Source organism: Triticum dicoccoides, chromosome 4A (genome assembly GCF_002162155.2).
Source record: "Triticum dicoccoides isolate Atlit2015 ecotype Zavitan chromosome 4A, WEW_v2.0, whole genome shotgun sequence".
In the NCBI taxonomy this organism is placed as follows: Eukaryota; Viridiplantae; Streptophyta; class Magnoliopsida; order Poales; family Poaceae; genus Triticum; species Triticum dicoccoides.
The window spans coordinates 282,250,981-282,268,740 of record NC_041386.1 but is presented as its reverse complement, the minus strand read 5'-3'; the positions used below and the strand labels follow the sequence as shown (position 1 = coordinate 282,268,740).

The following is a 17,760-nucleotide window of genomic DNA, read 5'->3' as shown; positions in this document are numbered from 1 at the left end:
GACTCCCATCTTTTTCAAATTAAAAAAGAAAGAATATTAGATAAGGACACAGTGGGGACTCGGGAGCCAGCCAACAGCGACCATGCCGGCACGCAACTCTCCTCCCGACGGCAACCACGTTCGAGCAGGTAACCTCGATGGTCGCTAGCAAGGAAGAACATCCTGAAGGAGGAAGATGGCAAGAGCATGAAAAAAAGGGTGGCCAATCGCTACCGCCAGTATACACCATCAATTGACATAACATAATTCAGAACAAATTAAATTACTGAATAAAAATCAAAAGGGTAAAGGATGTTGCTGACTATTTAATGCCAAAAATGATATATTCTCTGGCCCATACCAGGGTACTGAATTAGAGCTTGTGTTCCACCGTTCTTCTCAAAAATAGCAATTTTCTGGACTGTACCGAATGCAGAGAACACCTGAAATTTAATTAATCGTAATCAGCACACAATAAGCAAAGCAGAATCAAAGTCTTGAAGCCTATTTGAATAAGTATTTTCCCAATTTTACTTACAGTATGGAGAACATCCACTGATACAGCATACTGCATATTCTCAATTGATGCAAGAAGAACATTACCCTCAGCCTCCACCCTCCTTCCATCAGCACCAACAGCAGGCTGCCAAGTCATATCAAAGGGAAATCCATGCAAAAACAGCAGAGTTAGATAAAATGGTGAAACAAATGAAACTAAATTGTTAGAATGTTTCTGATCCCTTGCAGAAGAAATACCTGCAATGTACTATCTATAGCAGAGGAGTTGACTGGAAGGTAAGGGTTAGTGTAATCCCTGGAAAATAAAAACAAAAGGGAACATTTAACAGCGACGGACTGGGAAAAAAAAAGGTAACCTGATTGATAGAAAAAGAACTACTCCTAACAAGGGTAAGGAACAGGGATGAAAAAGGCTAGTCCAGTGACAGGTGTAGACTTGTAGCAGTATCCTCATACAATAGGTTCAACCATACAACATAAGTTCCAAGCAAATAGCCCCGGCGACCATAAAAACTGAAAGCCAAATGTTATTATAATGTAAGCCACACAATCTAGTTATCCATCGAATGTGAATCTCACCCACAAAAAGTGCATATGATGGCTGGGCTCCAGGCAGCTCGGTGTTTTTTTCCCAGCAAAAATACATTTTCTACATATTAAAAAAATCTGAAAAAAGTACACATAAAAAAGCATATATGTGTAGTATAATCGTACGAAATTCACCTCTACTCCTAAAGGGGGAGTTGGTAGCCTGGTACACCGTGTTTTTTTCATCCGGTTTTTTTCGTCCCACCTGCCACCACCCCCTCCCATTGGTTTTTATCTCTTTACAAAAGATTACAGAAGGAAAAAAAAACATCTGCCACTCCTCTCCCGGACGAGATCATTTGTCTAGGATTATATACGTCGACGCTGTCGCGCCGCCGTCGATTCCCAGGGACGCCACCGACCAACGACGCCGTCGTTGATCACCAGCACGCGGACATCGCAGATCCCCAGGATGTCACGGATCACCAGGACGTCGCCGTCGCTGCCGCCATCGCCGTGGATCCCCACACGCTGCCAGCGCCATGGATCCCCACGGACGATGCATAAGGCGGCGAACAGTGCAGGACATCATCATTGGAGAAGACCGTTCCAGCCTCTACGATATTTTTCTGTTCGAATTTGCTCTATTAGAGGTACATAGTTGTGACATCAAGAGCCAAATCACGTTTCGTCCATTCTCCCGGAACCTCACCATGCCATCTCCCAATCAACCCGACACCCTGCATGGCGCCGCTGCTACTTGCTCCTTCGATGGCTGCCTCCCATCCCTGGTCTGCCTTCTCCTCGTGGCCAGAGCCCTTGGGTGCCTCACCGGCGCCCCACCATTGACCTCCCGGCGCCCCATCACAACCCTCCCAACCGACGCATCCCCCCAAGCCCTCGCACCACCTCCTTCCCCAGCGCCCACATCGCTGCCCCTCCTCGCCACATCGCGGCCCGGCGGCCGTGAAAGCCCTCAAAAGGCTGGGCCTGGAGTACTGCTTCAAAGGGATCATCTGCTTCAACATCGCTGCCCCTCCTCGCCACATCGCGGCCCGGCGGCCGTGAAAGCCCTCAAGAGGCTGGGCCTGAAGTACTGCTTCAAGGGGATCATCTGCTTCGACACCCTAAACCCGCCGTCCTTGATGCTGCCGTGCGACCAAGCGCCCAAGATTTTCTACATTGCCGGCCACTTCACTAGGTCAGGCAGCGCCGACGACCTGCCCAGGTTCCGCGTCCTATGCAACCCCAACGTCGCCGCCATGGAGGCGGCTCTCAGGATCACCAACACCAACCCTTACAAGGCGGTAAGTCTTGACGGTTTCAATTACCAGAAGTTGCAACATTCAAATACTTACTTTCCAGCATTCCAGTTTTGTTGCACAACATTCAGGTAGGCAAGCGATTGGCCACCACACAGTGCTGGTAAGTCATCGCTTGACATGTAAACCCTTCACACAATAATGGATGCAACGGGTGCTGGCATCGTGGTATTCATTAGCTTAAAATCTTAGCCTGAGAAAGCTAACTTGATGTGGAGCATCCTATTGTCATCCCCATGGACCTACCTACACCGCCCCAAGTGCCAAATGGATCAATGACACGAGCACGTGCAAGAGCTCTCGAGACCGAGGTGACATCTCTCCTTAGTGATATTCTGTATGACCCACGTGAGACATGGCTACTACCTGGGATGCTATGTGTGATTAGGTATGAAGAACACCCTCTTGGAGATGCTCGTGAAGATGGACAAGTCCCCAAGTACACAGATGAAGAGGACCGACAAAAGGAACCGAAAGAAGCCTACAGGCACCGGACACCCGGCCCTTGATCCACAACAACAACAGCCCAACAGCCGAAGTGCTACAAGGCCGGACATCCGGCCTGGCCCCGGACATCTGGCACAACAGCCCCGGACATCCGACGCTAGCCCGGAAATCCGGCCCCTCCTATACAAAGAACACCCAAAGTCTGACCCCGCCAGCCTGGACATCCTGCCCCCATGCCCCGGACATCCGGCACCCCCTCGAACGCCCGAACATCCGGCCTCCTGCCTGCGTGCAGTGTATCTGGGCCGAGGCCTATATACCCCTTAGCCTCCTAGACTATATATACTCCTCTACCTACGTTTTAGGGTTAGCATTGTGATAGCTCATTTTGGAGATAGAGCTTTGCTCATCCACTTGTACCTATACTCCATTGGAGACCAAGGCCTCCTAGGAGAAGATTCCCCAAGTGGACTCAAGATCCCCTTGTGGGAAGATCCTTCGTGGATTCAAGACCTCCTTCCTTCAAGGATTGAGAAGACCTAGTTTCTTTGTATTCTCCCTTGTTATCCTTGGATCTTTGTGACCTCTCTATGTATGTGGATCTAGCGTATGTGTGATCGGATCTAGTTGATTTGTGTGTTTTCCTCTTGTGTGTTCTTCGTGTTTTTCGGGAATCCCCCTCCAAATCGTGAAAGATCGGCCATTAGGGTTCCACCCTACATCATAACTTAGCACAACGATTATGAATTATGTTCCTTACTCTGTTACAATTCAAAGAGAAGAATGTGTTGATTAAGATCCCTCATCGATGAGGACATAAATACCATTGTTACACCCACAGACCCTGCTACTATACATACTGGACCAATTACTAGAGCTCGCGCACGCCAACTGAATTATCAGGTACTTTCGTTTCTTGGTAACGATTCTAATGTTCATGAGAATATGATGTTGCCTAAATTGGATGCATTTGTTTTGCTTAGTGCGCAAGGGGATCAAGAACGGAGATACAAGTGATGATTTCAGGACTTTGAAGCCACCATAAGGAGTGCATGAAGCCTTGGACGAAATATACAAGATGTCACTTCATAAATTTCGTCCAGAGGCTATTCTAGGTGCTGCGTCACCTTATTATTGGGGCAGGCCCATATATTTTCGAAATACTTAAGTATAGGCTGTTTTTAGAGTCTGTATGTGTGGGGAAGCAAGAGTTAGGGTTGGTTTTGGACCCCTCCACCAAGGGCCACGAAATTCCCCCCTCTTCCTCCATATATACAGCCCTTAGGGCGTCGTTTAGACTTTGGGTTTTGTTTAGATTAAAAGTTCGCCATAGCTGCAACTTTGTGTACTTCGTTTGTGTCCAACGACCAGACCAAGACGTCACAGAACCCCGCCTACATTGATAAAGCTTTCCTCTTTTATTCGCAATATTCAGATTGCAATCTCAGTTTCTTACTTGTTCTTCGTTTGCTAGCAGGAAATAGACCCTCGTTGCCAGGTTGATCATGCTCCGGCGTGGTCAACAACCTTCGGAAGTTGGTTTAGCGATTGCTAAGGCGCGACGTATTCGCACGTTCGTAGTGGGATCGTCAAAGTCGACTCCCACAGAAAACGATATCTATCTTATTGAAACATCAGGACACCTCCGCCTCTATCAAGTGGTATCAGATTTACAGGTTGCTCAGTGAGATTTTACAGTTTTCCATAGTTTAGATTGAGTTTGTTATTCATACCTACAGTCCACGAAAAAACCACAAAAAAATTAGGGTTAGTTCATCATATCTAAACCAATCTGAGCCTTTGCATAATCTTTTTAGAGTTTTGCATTGTTGAATTTGCAGTTGCATCGTTGTGTCTAGTCGCCGCCGCCGCATCATCATCATCACCGCTTCCATATACCACCATCATCGTCACCGCTGCCATATACCACCATCTTCATCACCGCAGCCATATACCACCATCGTCATCGTCGCTGCCATATACCACATATCCACCATCATCATGATAATCCAAGTCTACCTCCATCACAGATTCGCCACCGGTCCGTGTTCCACCGCCCTACATATATTCGCCACCAGTTCGAGTTCCACCAGATTCATCTCCGCCACCAGTCCGAATCCAGTATTTGTTGCATTGCTTTCGAGTTCCAGATCACGCGATAATTCGAGTCATGACAGAGTAGAACTCCCGAGATTCCGTGCTACCCGCAATAGAAAAATAGTTCCAAACTAAAAAAAACAAGTCTGGAAAATTCTGGCTAGGTAGTTTTTAGACCATTTGTAAACTTTTTCAAAAAAAAATTTGCGAAGCAAAAAAAACAGAAAAAAAGTGACAAAAAAAAGAAAAAAAATTCAGAGTGAGCTCCTCCCTTGTTTACATGCAGCGTCGTGATTTTGTTAGTGTTCTAGGCTCGCGTCTCTAGCACGATCTAGCCTAGGATCAACACAGTACCGTTGTTGAGCGTTTATTCAACTTTGCATCTCTGAATTGATTATTGCTGACCCTTTTTGCTACCATATTATAAGCCTTCCCAGCTCCACATACATCTACGTCGTGCGTTGGACTCTCCCTGGTAATCGCTCTATCCAATCTTTGAGAGTTTTGACTACGACGGTTGCCGATCACCGCCTGTTGTTGGGTAAGAACTAGTAAGAATTTGAGATTTGCTTGACGGATTTGTGACACCCACCATCACCTCTTGTTAGTAGTCTGTAGGATCATATTCTTGTGTGTTTCTATTGCTGCTAACCATGGCAGAATCACAAGCCGACGAGACTGACTGGAAGAACATGACGAATGAGTTGCATGATAAATTTCAGCAAATGATGAGTGGACAGGTGCAAGATGTGCTAAACAGATTTGAAGAGGCCAGGAAGAAGATAAATGGAATGGAGAAGACGTTCGAAACAAAGCTCGATAACAAGTTTAATGAATTGCTTGCGCGTCTTCCACCACCGCCACCGGCTGCACCTAACGCACCTCTACAACAACAACAACAACACCATCGTCTTCCAAATCAAGTGGGACGAGCACAACATGTTCCCATTGACCCTGGGCAAAATTCTGGTGCCACTGTTGATGCTTCTGTAGCTCCTGCTGCTACTGGAGAGGTGAAAGACCATTACGAGGATGAGGTTGATCAAAATCAGAACTACGTGCAACCACCAGCACCACCACCACCAGGTCGTTCTAAGGTATATCATCAGAACAGTAGGGCTGCACCACCACCTGAGGTACAAGATCATGACCATCTTCCTAAACTAAAATTGAATATTCCACCATTTGAGGGTAGATATGTTCTTGATATATATTTTACTTGGGAATTAGAAACTGAACAACGATTTACATGTTTACAATATCCTGAGGAGATATATGTTCTTGCTGCTCTGTGTGCTTTCACTAGCTTTGCATGTGTTTGATGGTCTAAACATTATAGATTATACCCTATTCCAGCTACTTGGGCTGCTTTGAAAACTGCTATGCGTACTCGTTGGGTTCCATCATATTATCAATGTGAATTACTTCAAAAACTGCAGCGTTTAAGACAGGAAAAAATTCTGTAGAAAAATATTATCAAGAATTACAAACTGGCATGATTAGATGTGGTATTGTTGAGGAGAATGAAGCTATGCTTGCACGTTTTATGGGTGGTTTAAATAGAGAGATTCAGACCATTCAAAGTATAAGGAGTATAACAATATCACTCGTTTATTCTATCTTGCTTGTAAAGTTGAACGTGAAGTGCAGGATCGACATGCATTGGCGCGACCTAACTTTTCTGCAGGTCGATCTTCATCATGGACACCACGTGCATCCTCTACTTCCACTGCACTAGCACCTCCATCAGGTGCCACCTCCAGCCGTGATACGAGAAGCACAACCACCACTATCTGCCAAGAGCACACCTGCTGGGCCTGCCCAAAGCTCTTCTTCTTCCATGACATCAACAGAGCACACAAGTGATATTATTTGTCGTCGTTGTAAGGAAAGAGAACATTTTGCGAGAGAATGCAAATCTCAGCGTGTGATGATTGCTACTGAGGATGGTGGGTATAAGTCCGCTAGTGACTATGATGAGGAGACTTTGCCTCTTATTACACATAAAGAACACGATGGAGTTGATTATGATCATGAGACGCAATACATGACTGCTGAAGATGCTGACAGGTATGAATGTTCAGCTGTTCAACGTGTTTTGAGTTTGCATGTTACACAAGCTGAGCAAAATCAGAGGTATAATTTGTTCCCCACAAAGGGAGTTGTGAAGAAACGTTCTGTTCGCGTCATCATAGATGGAAGGAGCTGCAACAACTTAGATAGCATGGAGTTAGCGGAGATGCTATCTATCACCACAAGACCACATCCACATCCTTACTACATCCAATGGTTCAACAACAGCGGCAAGGTTAAGGTAACACGTATTGTTCGTGTTCATTTTAGTATCTCTACATATGCTAATTATGTTGACTGTGATGTGGTACCCATGCAAACATGTTCCTTATTACTTGGTAGACCATGGCAATTTGATAAAAAATTTGTACACCATGGTAAAAAAAATCAATATAATCTTGTTCATAAGAACAAAAATATTTAAGGACAAAAATATTACTTTGCTTCCTATGACTCCTGATTTCATTTTGAAAGATGATATTAATAGAGCTAATAAAGCAAAACAGGAGCAAATTAAAAGTGAAAATTAGATTGTGGCAAAAGAATTTGAGCAACAAATGAAGCATAATAATAAACCATCTAATGTTGCTTCTGAAATTAAATTGAAAAGTGCATGTTTACTTGCCACCAAATCTAATGTTGATGATCTAGATTTTAGCAAATCTGTTTGCTATGCTTTTGTGTGCAAAAAGGTATTATTTTCATTCGAGGACGTGCCTTCCTCTTTGCCTCTTGCTGTCACTAAAATAAGTTGAAAGATAAGTTGGCACATGCTCCTTTACTCCAACTTCCTGATTTTAATTAGACTTTTCAGCTTGAATGTAATGCTAGTGAAATTGGATTAGGAGGTGTGTTATTACAAGATGGTAAACCTGTTGCATACTTTTCTGAAAAAATTGAGTAGGCCTAGTCTGAACTATTCTACTTATGATAAAGAATTATATGCTCTTGTTCGGACCTTAGAAACATGGCAACATTATTTATAACCCAAGGAATTTCTTATACATTCTAATCATGAATTTTTGGAACACATTAAAAGTCAAGCAAAACTTAACCATAGACATGCTAAATGGGTTGAATTCATTGAGACATTCCCTTATGTCATCAAACACAAGAAGGGTAAAGAAAATGTTATTGCTGATGCATTGTCTCGTCGTTATACTATGCTTTCACAACTTGACTTTAAAATATTTGTTTTGGAGACCATCAAAGATCAATATGTGCATGATGCTGAATTTAAAGATGTATTGCAGAATTGTAAGGAAGAAAGAACTTGAAACAAGTTCGTTTTCAACGATGGATTTGTGTTTCATGCTAACAAGCTATGCATTCCAGCTAGCTCCGTTCGTCTTTTGTTGTTGCAAGAGGCGCATGGAGGAGGATTAATGGAACACTTTAGCGTCAAGAAGACGGAGGATATACTTGCTACACATTTTTTTTTGCCAAAGATAAGACGGGATATTGAGCGTTTTGTTGCTCGCTGCACTACATGTCAAAAAGCTAAGTCACGACTCAATCCTCATGATTTATATATGCCTTTGCCTGTACCTGGTGTTTCTTGGAAAAATATATCTATAGACTTTGTTTTAGGTTTACCTCGAATAAAGAAGGGAAGGAATAGCAATTTGTTTGTCGTGGATAGATTCTCGAAAATGGCACACTTTATACCATGTCATAAAAATGATGATGATGTCAATATTGCTGATTTATTTTTTCGTGAAATTATTCGCTTGCATGATGTGGCAAATACTATTGTTTCAGATCGTGATACTAAATTTCTTAGTCACTTTTGAAGATGTTTATGGGCTAAATTGGGGACTAAACTGCTTTTTAATACTACTTGTCACCCCAAACTGATGGACAAACTAAAGTAGTCAATAGAACTTTGTCTACTATGCTTAGGACTGTTTTGAAGAATAATAAGAAAATGTGGGAAGAATGCTTGCCTCATATTGAATTTGCTTATAATCGTTTATTGCATTCTACTATTAAGATGTGCCCTTTTGAAATTATGTATGGTTTCCTACCTCGTGCACCTATTGATTTGTTGCCTCTTCCATCTTCGAAGAAGATTAATTTTGATGCTAAAGAAAGTGTTGAATTGATTTTAAAAATGCACGAGTTAACTAAGAAAAACATTAAGCGTATGAATGCTAAATATAAATTTGCTAGAAAAAAGGATAAAAAACATGTTGTGTTTGTACCTGGATATCTTGTTTGATTACATTTGCGTAAGGGTAGATTTCCTAATTTGCGCAAATCAAAGCTAATGCCACGTGCTGATGGTCCTTTTAAGGTGTTAGAGAAAATAAATAATAATGCATATAAACTTGAGCTGCCTGCGGATTTTGGGGTTAGTCCCACTTTTAACATTGCAAATTTGAAGTCTTATTTGGATAAGGAAGATGAGCTTTCGTTAAGGACGACTTTGTTTCAAGAACGGGAGGATGATGAGGACATCAATACCATTGTTACATTCACAGCCCCTGCTGCTAGACATACTGGACCAATTACTAGAGCTCGCGCATGCCAACTCAATTATCAGGTACTTTCGTTTCTTGGTAACGATTCTAATGTTCATAAGAATATGATACTGCCTAAATTGGATACATTTGTTTTGCTTACAAATAAAGGGCCTAGCTTGAACAAAAAAGATGAACCTTGAAGCAAGTTCAAGCATGAAGATGATGGCATGCGCAAGGGGATCAAGAACGGAGTTACAAGTGATGATTTCAGGACTTTGAAGCCATCATAAGGAGTGCATGAAGCCTTGGACAAAATACACAAGATGCCACTTCATAAATTTTGTCCAGAGACTATTCTAGGTGCTGCATCACCTTATTATTGGGCCAGGCCCATGTATTTTCGAAATACTTAAGTATATGCTGTTTTTAGAGTCCGTATGTGTGAGGAAACAAGAGTTGGGGTTGGTTTCGGACCCCTCCACCAAGGGCCACGAAATTTCCCCCTCTTCCTCCATATATACAGCCTTTAGAACGTCGTTTAGACTTTGGGTTTTATTTAGATTAAAAGTTCGACATAGCTGCAACTTCGCGTACTTCGTTTGTGTCCAACGACCAGACCAAGACGTCACAGAACCCACCTTCACTAATAAAGCTTTCCTCTTTTATTCGCAATATCCAAATTGCAATCTTAGTTTCTTGCTTGTTCTTCGTTTGCTCGTAGTAAATAAACCCTCGTGGTCAGGTTGATCGTGCTCCGGCATGGTCAATAACCCTCGAAAGTTGGTTTAGCGATTGCAGAGGCGCGACGTCTTCGCATGTTCGTAGTCGGATCGTCAAAGTCGACTCCCACAGAAAACGATATCTATCTCATCGAAACATCATGACACCTCCGCCTCTATCACTCACTGCTTTTTACATCTTTCATTTGTGAAGAATTTTGTCTTCTTGCTTTCTTTCGATTTAGGTGGGAATCTGTTCAGCGAACAGATCTTCCTTTTGGTGACTGCAGACAAGGAGGTAGAACAAACAATATGCAGGCAAGTATTGGTGACTGCAGACAAGGAGGTAGAGCAAACAATATGCAGGCAAGTATGTTTTCTACACTGGGCCTCCTATTTTGTGTTTGACTAAATTTGCAAAACATCGTCACTCAACTTATACTTTCTTTTTCTTGGTGATTTCCTTGCTCGGTTAAATTGATTGCGCATACAAGAATAATTACATGTCTTCATTAGTTTTTTCCGGCTTAGTACAATATTTCAGTTGTGCATATTGTTCTTCACTATATTAGTGACAATGTGTGACTACCTCTCTCTAAGTAATCTTAATTTATAGACATATGATTCGATGCATAGGTTCACTTGGACTCTAGCCTAATTAACATATATATAATCGTATTAGGTGACCCTTAGATTTGAGACAATATACAACATGTTCTGTGTAAAGTAGATGTCATGTACTTCCTGTTAAGCAAAGTAGATGTTTATTAATACCCTCCCAATAGTAGCTTTGTTCACTTGCGGGCTTTTTACTTCAGTTTTTTCATCGGACATAATGATGGAAATAGTGGGTTCTCGGTAAGAAAAGAAGGTAGGGACAGAGGATAGATGAAATAGTGGCACAGAAATGCCAATTATCATTGTTTTCTTTCAGTAGGATTGCTTTCGAGGTAATATATGAGCCCACGAAGTGCCGTCTCAAATGAATTTGCATAGTAATGGATCTTATATGCATAATCTACTCAGGAATAAGTGAATGAGATTACAAGGATGAAGTATTTTTGTACAGACTTGTTCATGTGAATGTACCTTTCACTACAAAAATGCATGTCCACTATTATGCGCATCTCTTTACTTTTCTTGTACGGGTACATGTTAAGGTGACTACTTTTGGACAACGAAAAGGAATTAAGCTTTTTAGATCTTTTGATGTTAAAATCCATACTTCTGAAGATTTTGTAGTAACTTGCATCTGAGTTCCGCATGAAAGAGCATAACAAGCCATTCTTTGATACGTGTGATGACATATTTGCCAATTATAGCAGCAAGGTAACCCAGTTCATTTAACTGAATACCTGAAAATATTTGGGAGGTTTCAGTAGAAAAATATGGACGAGGTTGAGGTAGAACTTCTAGGAATTGAGAGTATGATGTGTGCATGTGTATTGTTGTCTTCGGCCAAAATACTTTCTGTGGTGGGCAATGGGTATTACCTTGCCGTACATTAATAAAACATGATGGCTCTACTTGTAGAACATTGCATGAATACCACAGTAATCCTGTACACCATCTCTTCTAATTCTTTTTGTCTAAATGGAAATGAATTCATTCTATAAGCCGTCTGCATTGCCAGGCAAATGTTGCCCTTGATCCACCTTAAAAAGATGATGCTCACCTGCCATATTTGCTCCTGAATGGATGTATGACACTAAGCATCCACCTGACCTTTAGAGTGGAAAATTTGTAATGTCTTTGCTAACACTCTCCTGAGTTCTGTCGTACTTTTCTTTTTTGAAGTATTCACCCACAAATAGTGTAGATGGCGGGGCCTTGTTGACAAATAATGGGGTGTTCTTCAAAACCATTCTACTCAGATTTGGATTGGTTACTTTGTTGTACTCCCTCCATAAAGAAATATAAGAGCGTTTAGATCACTACTTTTATTTGTTATACTAGGGCAAGTACTTGAAATATAAATAATGATAGAATATGCATCTTATGCATGTCAGATGATGATGAAGCTGTAGCTGATGGTTCCACCGAGGGAACTAACACAAGTAACTGATGCAGTTGCAACACAAGGTAGTGCTTACGGCAGCAGCATGGTGACAGGCAAGATAAATAGCGGGCCAAGGTCGCTGTGAGAAGCATGAGACAACTATCTTGACTGGGACGATTAAGCCGCACCAAATTCAATGAAATTATTCCCCTCGGGTTATGTTGGCCAAATATAATGCATATGATCCATTAGACTGTAGGCTGGTTGCCCGTGACAGATGTCAAATATGAGGCATTGTCAAAGCACAAAATAGTGAATTCCACATGTACTTATGTGTATTTTCCCCTAAAATCATTTTGTGTGTATAGAGAAGTCGGTCACACAAGGAGGGGGAGAGAGGGAGAGGTAGAGAGAAACGAAGCGAGGGGGGGTGAAGAGAGTGTGTTGTTAAAAAGTCGACAAGGGAGGGGGGCGTTGTTGAGAAGTCATCAAGGGGGGCAGGAAGGAGAAGAAGAGTGGTTAATAAGTTGTCCGTATCACAAGTTATATAACAGACATGATTAATGTTTAAACACTAGAATATGTATGCCACCGTTGCAATGCACGGGCAATTAACTAATTAGGGGAGTCTTCTCTTTTTTTGCTCTTCTCCAACAGATACATAAATTTGTACCACAAATCAAGCATGTGCACGTGAGGGAGGGAAGAGGAGAGAAACATTGAAATTTTTCATTCTTCGGATGAACATTTCTATTCATAGCTTTCTTTTCCCGTGGCAACGCATGTGTGTAGCACCGTCGTGGTAGAGCGTGGGATGAAAGGTTGGTCCAGCATAAAACCAGGAGGCACTAGCACTAAGATAGGAAGACGGTTGCCATCCTTGTCACTTGCTGCTGGCCTGCCACGACGGTGTCCCGCACGGCGCCCGGCTCGTCGCCTTAATGGCGGTGGTGGATCGACACGGACCGGGGGGGGAGGGGTGTCAGGGTGGGGAGTGGGGCGGTTGGCGGGAGACTCCTTGACGGTCCGTGAGCAAGAACAGTGTGAAGAAGAAAGGGTGTCATGGCGAAGGTGAGGTGGGCGTCAAGGGCATAGCCATGCCCCGCACAAGAGGGGCCGTGACAGGCATTCTCTGTAGCCACAATACAACTATTTGGCACTGTTCCAACTGTAGCAACGCTATTGGCCCAGGGCGTGGCTTCAGCCTGGCTACAACACTGGTGTGCGTCATCCGGTTTTGAAGGAGAATTATCCAGCGAGAAATGTTCCGCTACGGCGAAAACCGGGCGGGAAGGGGAGGATCCGGCGGGAAAATGGAAAGGTGCGTCGTGGGGCGGATAGCCCGTAGCAATGCACTTATTTTGGGACGGAGGGAGTATGTTCATATGTGATGTACACAAAGAAGACAAATAAATAGATTAAAATGAGTTTTTCCTTTTGTTATATTTGGGCCAGATTTTTGTTTTTTTTGTGTAGACTGCAAACAAACGTAATATTTAACGAAACTTTACACATACTTAGAGAATATGTATATCTATTTGTGGAGAAAAAAATGATATTTTATGAAACTTCTAAATATATTTTGATTTTTTTAAAAAAAACAGGCTCCTTGGAGCCCGTACTATAAAACACCCGTCTCGTCTCACCCATCGTTATAAGACTATTTTCGCACAAGCAAATAAAGCCGAGGTCTTATTATTTCTATGTAAGGGTACATCACTAATATGATCTCCTTAAAAAAAAGCAACTTGATGCCATTGGCCTAAAATGCTTAGAAGTAATTGTTTACAGCATTGAGCACATCCTATCCACCCACGCAATTTGATACCCCTCTGATTTTCCCAATTAGTATGTTCCCACGAGTAATGCTTAGTCATTAACACTATGAATCTACTCATTTAGCAACACCACAAACCAGTGAATGATCACGAGTTAGAGGAAATGACATATATAGATAGATCCTTTATCGGAAGATAAAGTATCCCATGGAAATCCATACTAAGTGGAAACATGGAAACCAACGTCAGATTCGGACCAGAGATGTGTGGTCCTGATGAATATCTTTCGCCCCAGCATCGTTTCATTATGTTTGCAAAAGCCACCTTGATCTTCCGTTCTTTCTCTCTCCTAACACTCACCAGTCCCCAAATCTCTTCCAACCAACCCCAACATACTGCCACTAAAACATGCACGAGCTAGGTCAGACCTCGGATTCAATTCTTGCATGGCCCTGCAACATCCTCATGAGTGCTGCCGTTTCATGTGGGTGCTCCACAGCTCCCAAAATTGCGCAATAACATTGAAAGCCTAGCCCGTAATACAAAATGTGCAGTGGCACATTTCAGGGGCTCGGTTAGTAGAGGGGAGAAGCACGATGGGATTTGTGCGAAAAAACAACCGTGAAGGCAAGTGCGCTTTACAAAAATGTGCGGAATAAACAGAGGGATGATCCAGCTCGCGTATTTCAGATCGAATAGCTCATGTACTGGTTTTCATGGGATACTTATCGGAAATAGCAATAACCAAAGGAAACTAAATAATAAACTATACCTGCTGCGGTGTGATTGGAACTTGATGTTCAAATCCTTATGCGCAGAGAAAGAAATCCGCAAGTGGCAGGATACTACATGATCCGGAAGCAAGTATCTACATTGTATTCAAGTCTCATACAATTCAGTTTATAATGGGCACAGGACAGTATAAGCATTACCCACAATGAGTTATACAAGCTAAAATTAAGAGATATCACCTTGGGATGCTTCTTCCATCTAAGGCTTCTCTTGCTGCTGATGCAGTGGGTGCATCAGTATACTGGATCAGTGCCTGTTGGGAAATTTAAGATGGGGGTTTTGGCTTTTTGCAATGATCAAGTACTTGAAACAAAATGAAATTTGGAATTACCTGAAAACCTGCAGCCTTCTCAAAAGTGGCTATTTTGTGAACAAATCCAAAAGCAGAGAAAACCTGAAACACGGTAGGAGATGAGGGACATGTATAGGAGTAAAAAATAAGTCTAGGAGACCAATCTACCATAAACAATGGTACATATAAACAATCAATAATTAAATTTTCCATTTGCATGATAAATGATGCATAAACCATTTTTCCGAAACAAATTAACTCTTGTGTTCCACCAAAAAAATCAAGGGGGAAAGGTCTTAAAGAAACACACTCTACAGCCAAACAGTGAGACTTAACTGTCAAACAACCAGCTGGAAATGATCCTTAACAAAATAATCTCAAAAGAAGCACCAAACAATATACTAATCTTCTAAAGGTTTGGGAATTTAACCTTTCATCAATAACTTGGATAAACAATGAGGTGACCTACACCGGAGATAAGCGTGATGATGAAGGATGATTAGAAAATGGCATCCTCAAGATGAGAGTTCATAAAAACTTCAAATGCAACAGTTAGAAGACAGAGGAAGCAAACAAACATGGTATCTCTCCAATTGCAGGTGTTGATAACGACATTTTCTCCAAGTTAACATGGGCCTGCTGATTCATGCAGAACGCGTTACTACGAGATGAACAGCTATGTAAAATCTTGGATTTACAAGGATCAGGTCAGGTAGACTCCCTTGGATATCTTCAGCCAATGACAGGCATCAGAAAACTTAAATTTATTGTTGCCTAATAAACCCAGGCATCAAAGTTTTTATTAAGACAGGGTAAATAAATAAATTTAGAACTCACCAAATGGATTACATCGATGGTGACATCACTAGCTTGAACACCCTCTATGGTAACAAGCAACACATTTCCAACAGTCTCACCAGGGCTCTTGTTGTTAATTATTTCTTGTCTATTTGAATACTGAATGTAAACAGTTTTGCCTCGAATTTGTGCTGGTTCTGAAGATGATGCAAAATAAGAAACCATTGAAATGGCTTGATTAACATCGGTCTGCAAACAAATAAATCTTCACATAAGTGATCCTGGCATTATCAATTTTAACATATATAAATCAGTTAGTTGTATAGAATTAACCAGACAAAAGCAAATGTACAAACTTTTTATTTCTAACTATAGAAAGTTTTCAAATTATGTATGCCGTTACAAGCTAACCAATGATATAAATTATTATGCTCCCTCCGTCCCGATACATCCGTACATCCGTATCTATACAAATCTAAGACAAGTAATTTGGGACAAAGGTAATACTTGAGAACCATTAATGCCCACAAAACTGCAATCTACTCCAGTAATTCTGCAATCCCCACTTACTAACACAACCAAATTGAACCCATGCAGAGCATCCTATATCCCTAGCATAAAACCAAATGAATAGTGTCATATGGGATCTTACAACCACAAAATATCTTAGCTGCACATGCTTGGATACAAGTTAGCTACAGATCAATTCAACATATTGATGCAAGAAGCTTTCCATTATTACAGAACTGAAGTCCATTAGCTCAGAAAATCCAATCATTCAGCTCCAAACCATCCTACACTGTCATAAAAAAAATCAAAATCCAGCATTTGCACATATTCCACAGCCCCCAACCTTATCAATCCATACAAGGCAGAGATGCAGGAGCGGCAGACGGCCTTAGAAGGTCCCGCATAAAGTTTGTAGGGGATAAATCCTAGCTGCTCTTCACAAATCCCACAGCAAACCAGACTAAAATAAGTAGATACGGGAATAGTGTACAAGCCACTAAAGCTCTCATTATGACTGATTCATAAAACTGAAGAAACCATTATATCCCACGTGTTGACAATTGATGTGCAGGCCAAATAAACCAACCAGGGCCAACCTACCCCCAGTGCGTGAATATTAGGCATGAGGCCTTGCTACCCATACAAGATCGCTAACAAATTCCACTATTGCGCGACTAGATCCAAGATTGACCTGCAACTACATGGATGATCGTGCAAAATAAACTCAAAGGAGTATCTGGAAACCAACGGCGATCCGGAATTTCCCACCGGGTCGCGCGTATCGACCGGGGCAAGGGGGACCGGGGTGAGGGGGTGGTAGGATGTCTTACAAACTCGACGAAGGCCTGGTTGCGGTTGGCGCCGACGCCGGATTTGGTGTTGACGATGCGGCCGAAGGGCTTGCAGAGCTCAACGAGCTCCTCCTCCGTGCACTCCCAGGGTAGGTTCCGCAGGTGCAGCACCTTCGACGGCGTTTGCGTGTACCGGAACTGCTGCCCAGCCCCACCCCCGCCGGACGACGACATCACAATAGGTCTTAAAGAGAGAATGGCAAGGGTGAAGGTCGAAAAGGCGAAGCTAGGGTTCGGTCTGCCCGTGGGGACTTGTTTTTGTTTCCCAAACCAAACCCGAAAGGGAGACGCTGGAATTTGTTAGCGATCCCCGACTTGTTTTTGTTCCCCCCGCCCCCGTGACGGCTCTTGGCACAGACGTGGAGACTCGGGTGGCCACTCCCGTGGCCGCCTCGCCCCTCCTCCCCATCCGGGGGCGCGGTCTACTTTCGCCGCGGCGGATCGTCCACCTCTTCGGTGACTGCCTCCCGCCGGAGCGTGTGGATTGACGCGGCGCGTCCCGAGGGAGGCCTGGCGCTGGCCGTCCACGAGCGGGCGAAGGTCCGGACGGTTGCCCGGAACCTGGAGCCAGGTACGCCGGCAGTCTCTTCC

At 42.8% G+C, this 17,760-nt stretch overlaps 1 protein-coding gene across 3 annotated transcripts in view; it reads right to left on the bottom strand.

The window, feature by feature from the left end:
• The window catches only part of LOC119285789 (polypyrimidine tract-binding protein homolog 1-like), a 19,134-nt gene extending 1,672 nt beyond the window's left edge, over positions 1-17,462 (bottom strand). The window contains exons 1-9 of one of the 3 annotated variants that reach the window (XM_037565118.1): positions 17,149-17,462; positions 15,848-16,057; positions 15,050-15,112; positions 14,898-14,971; positions 14,699-14,794; positions 736-793; positions 518-622; positions 341-422; positions 7-162 (exon numbers count right to left, since the gene is read on the bottom strand). In XM_037565118.1, coding sequence (XP_037421015.1) covers positions 20-162; positions 341-422; positions 518-622; positions 736-793; positions 14,699-14,794; positions 14,898-14,971; positions 15,050-15,112; positions 15,848-16,057; positions 17,149-17,343 — 1,026 coding nt within the window. In that variant the 5' untranslated portion in view covers positions 17,344-17,462 and the 3' untranslated portion in view covers positions 7-19. Of the gene's footprint in view, positions 1-6; positions 163-340; positions 423-517; positions 623-735; positions 794-14,698; positions 14,795-14,897; positions 14,972-15,049; positions 15,113-15,847; positions 16,058-17,148 lie in introns of those variants that run through there. The other 2 variants (XM_037565119.1, XM_037565117.1) reach the window with 2 other exon arrangements.
• Positions 17,463-17,760: the final 298 nt, after the last annotated feature.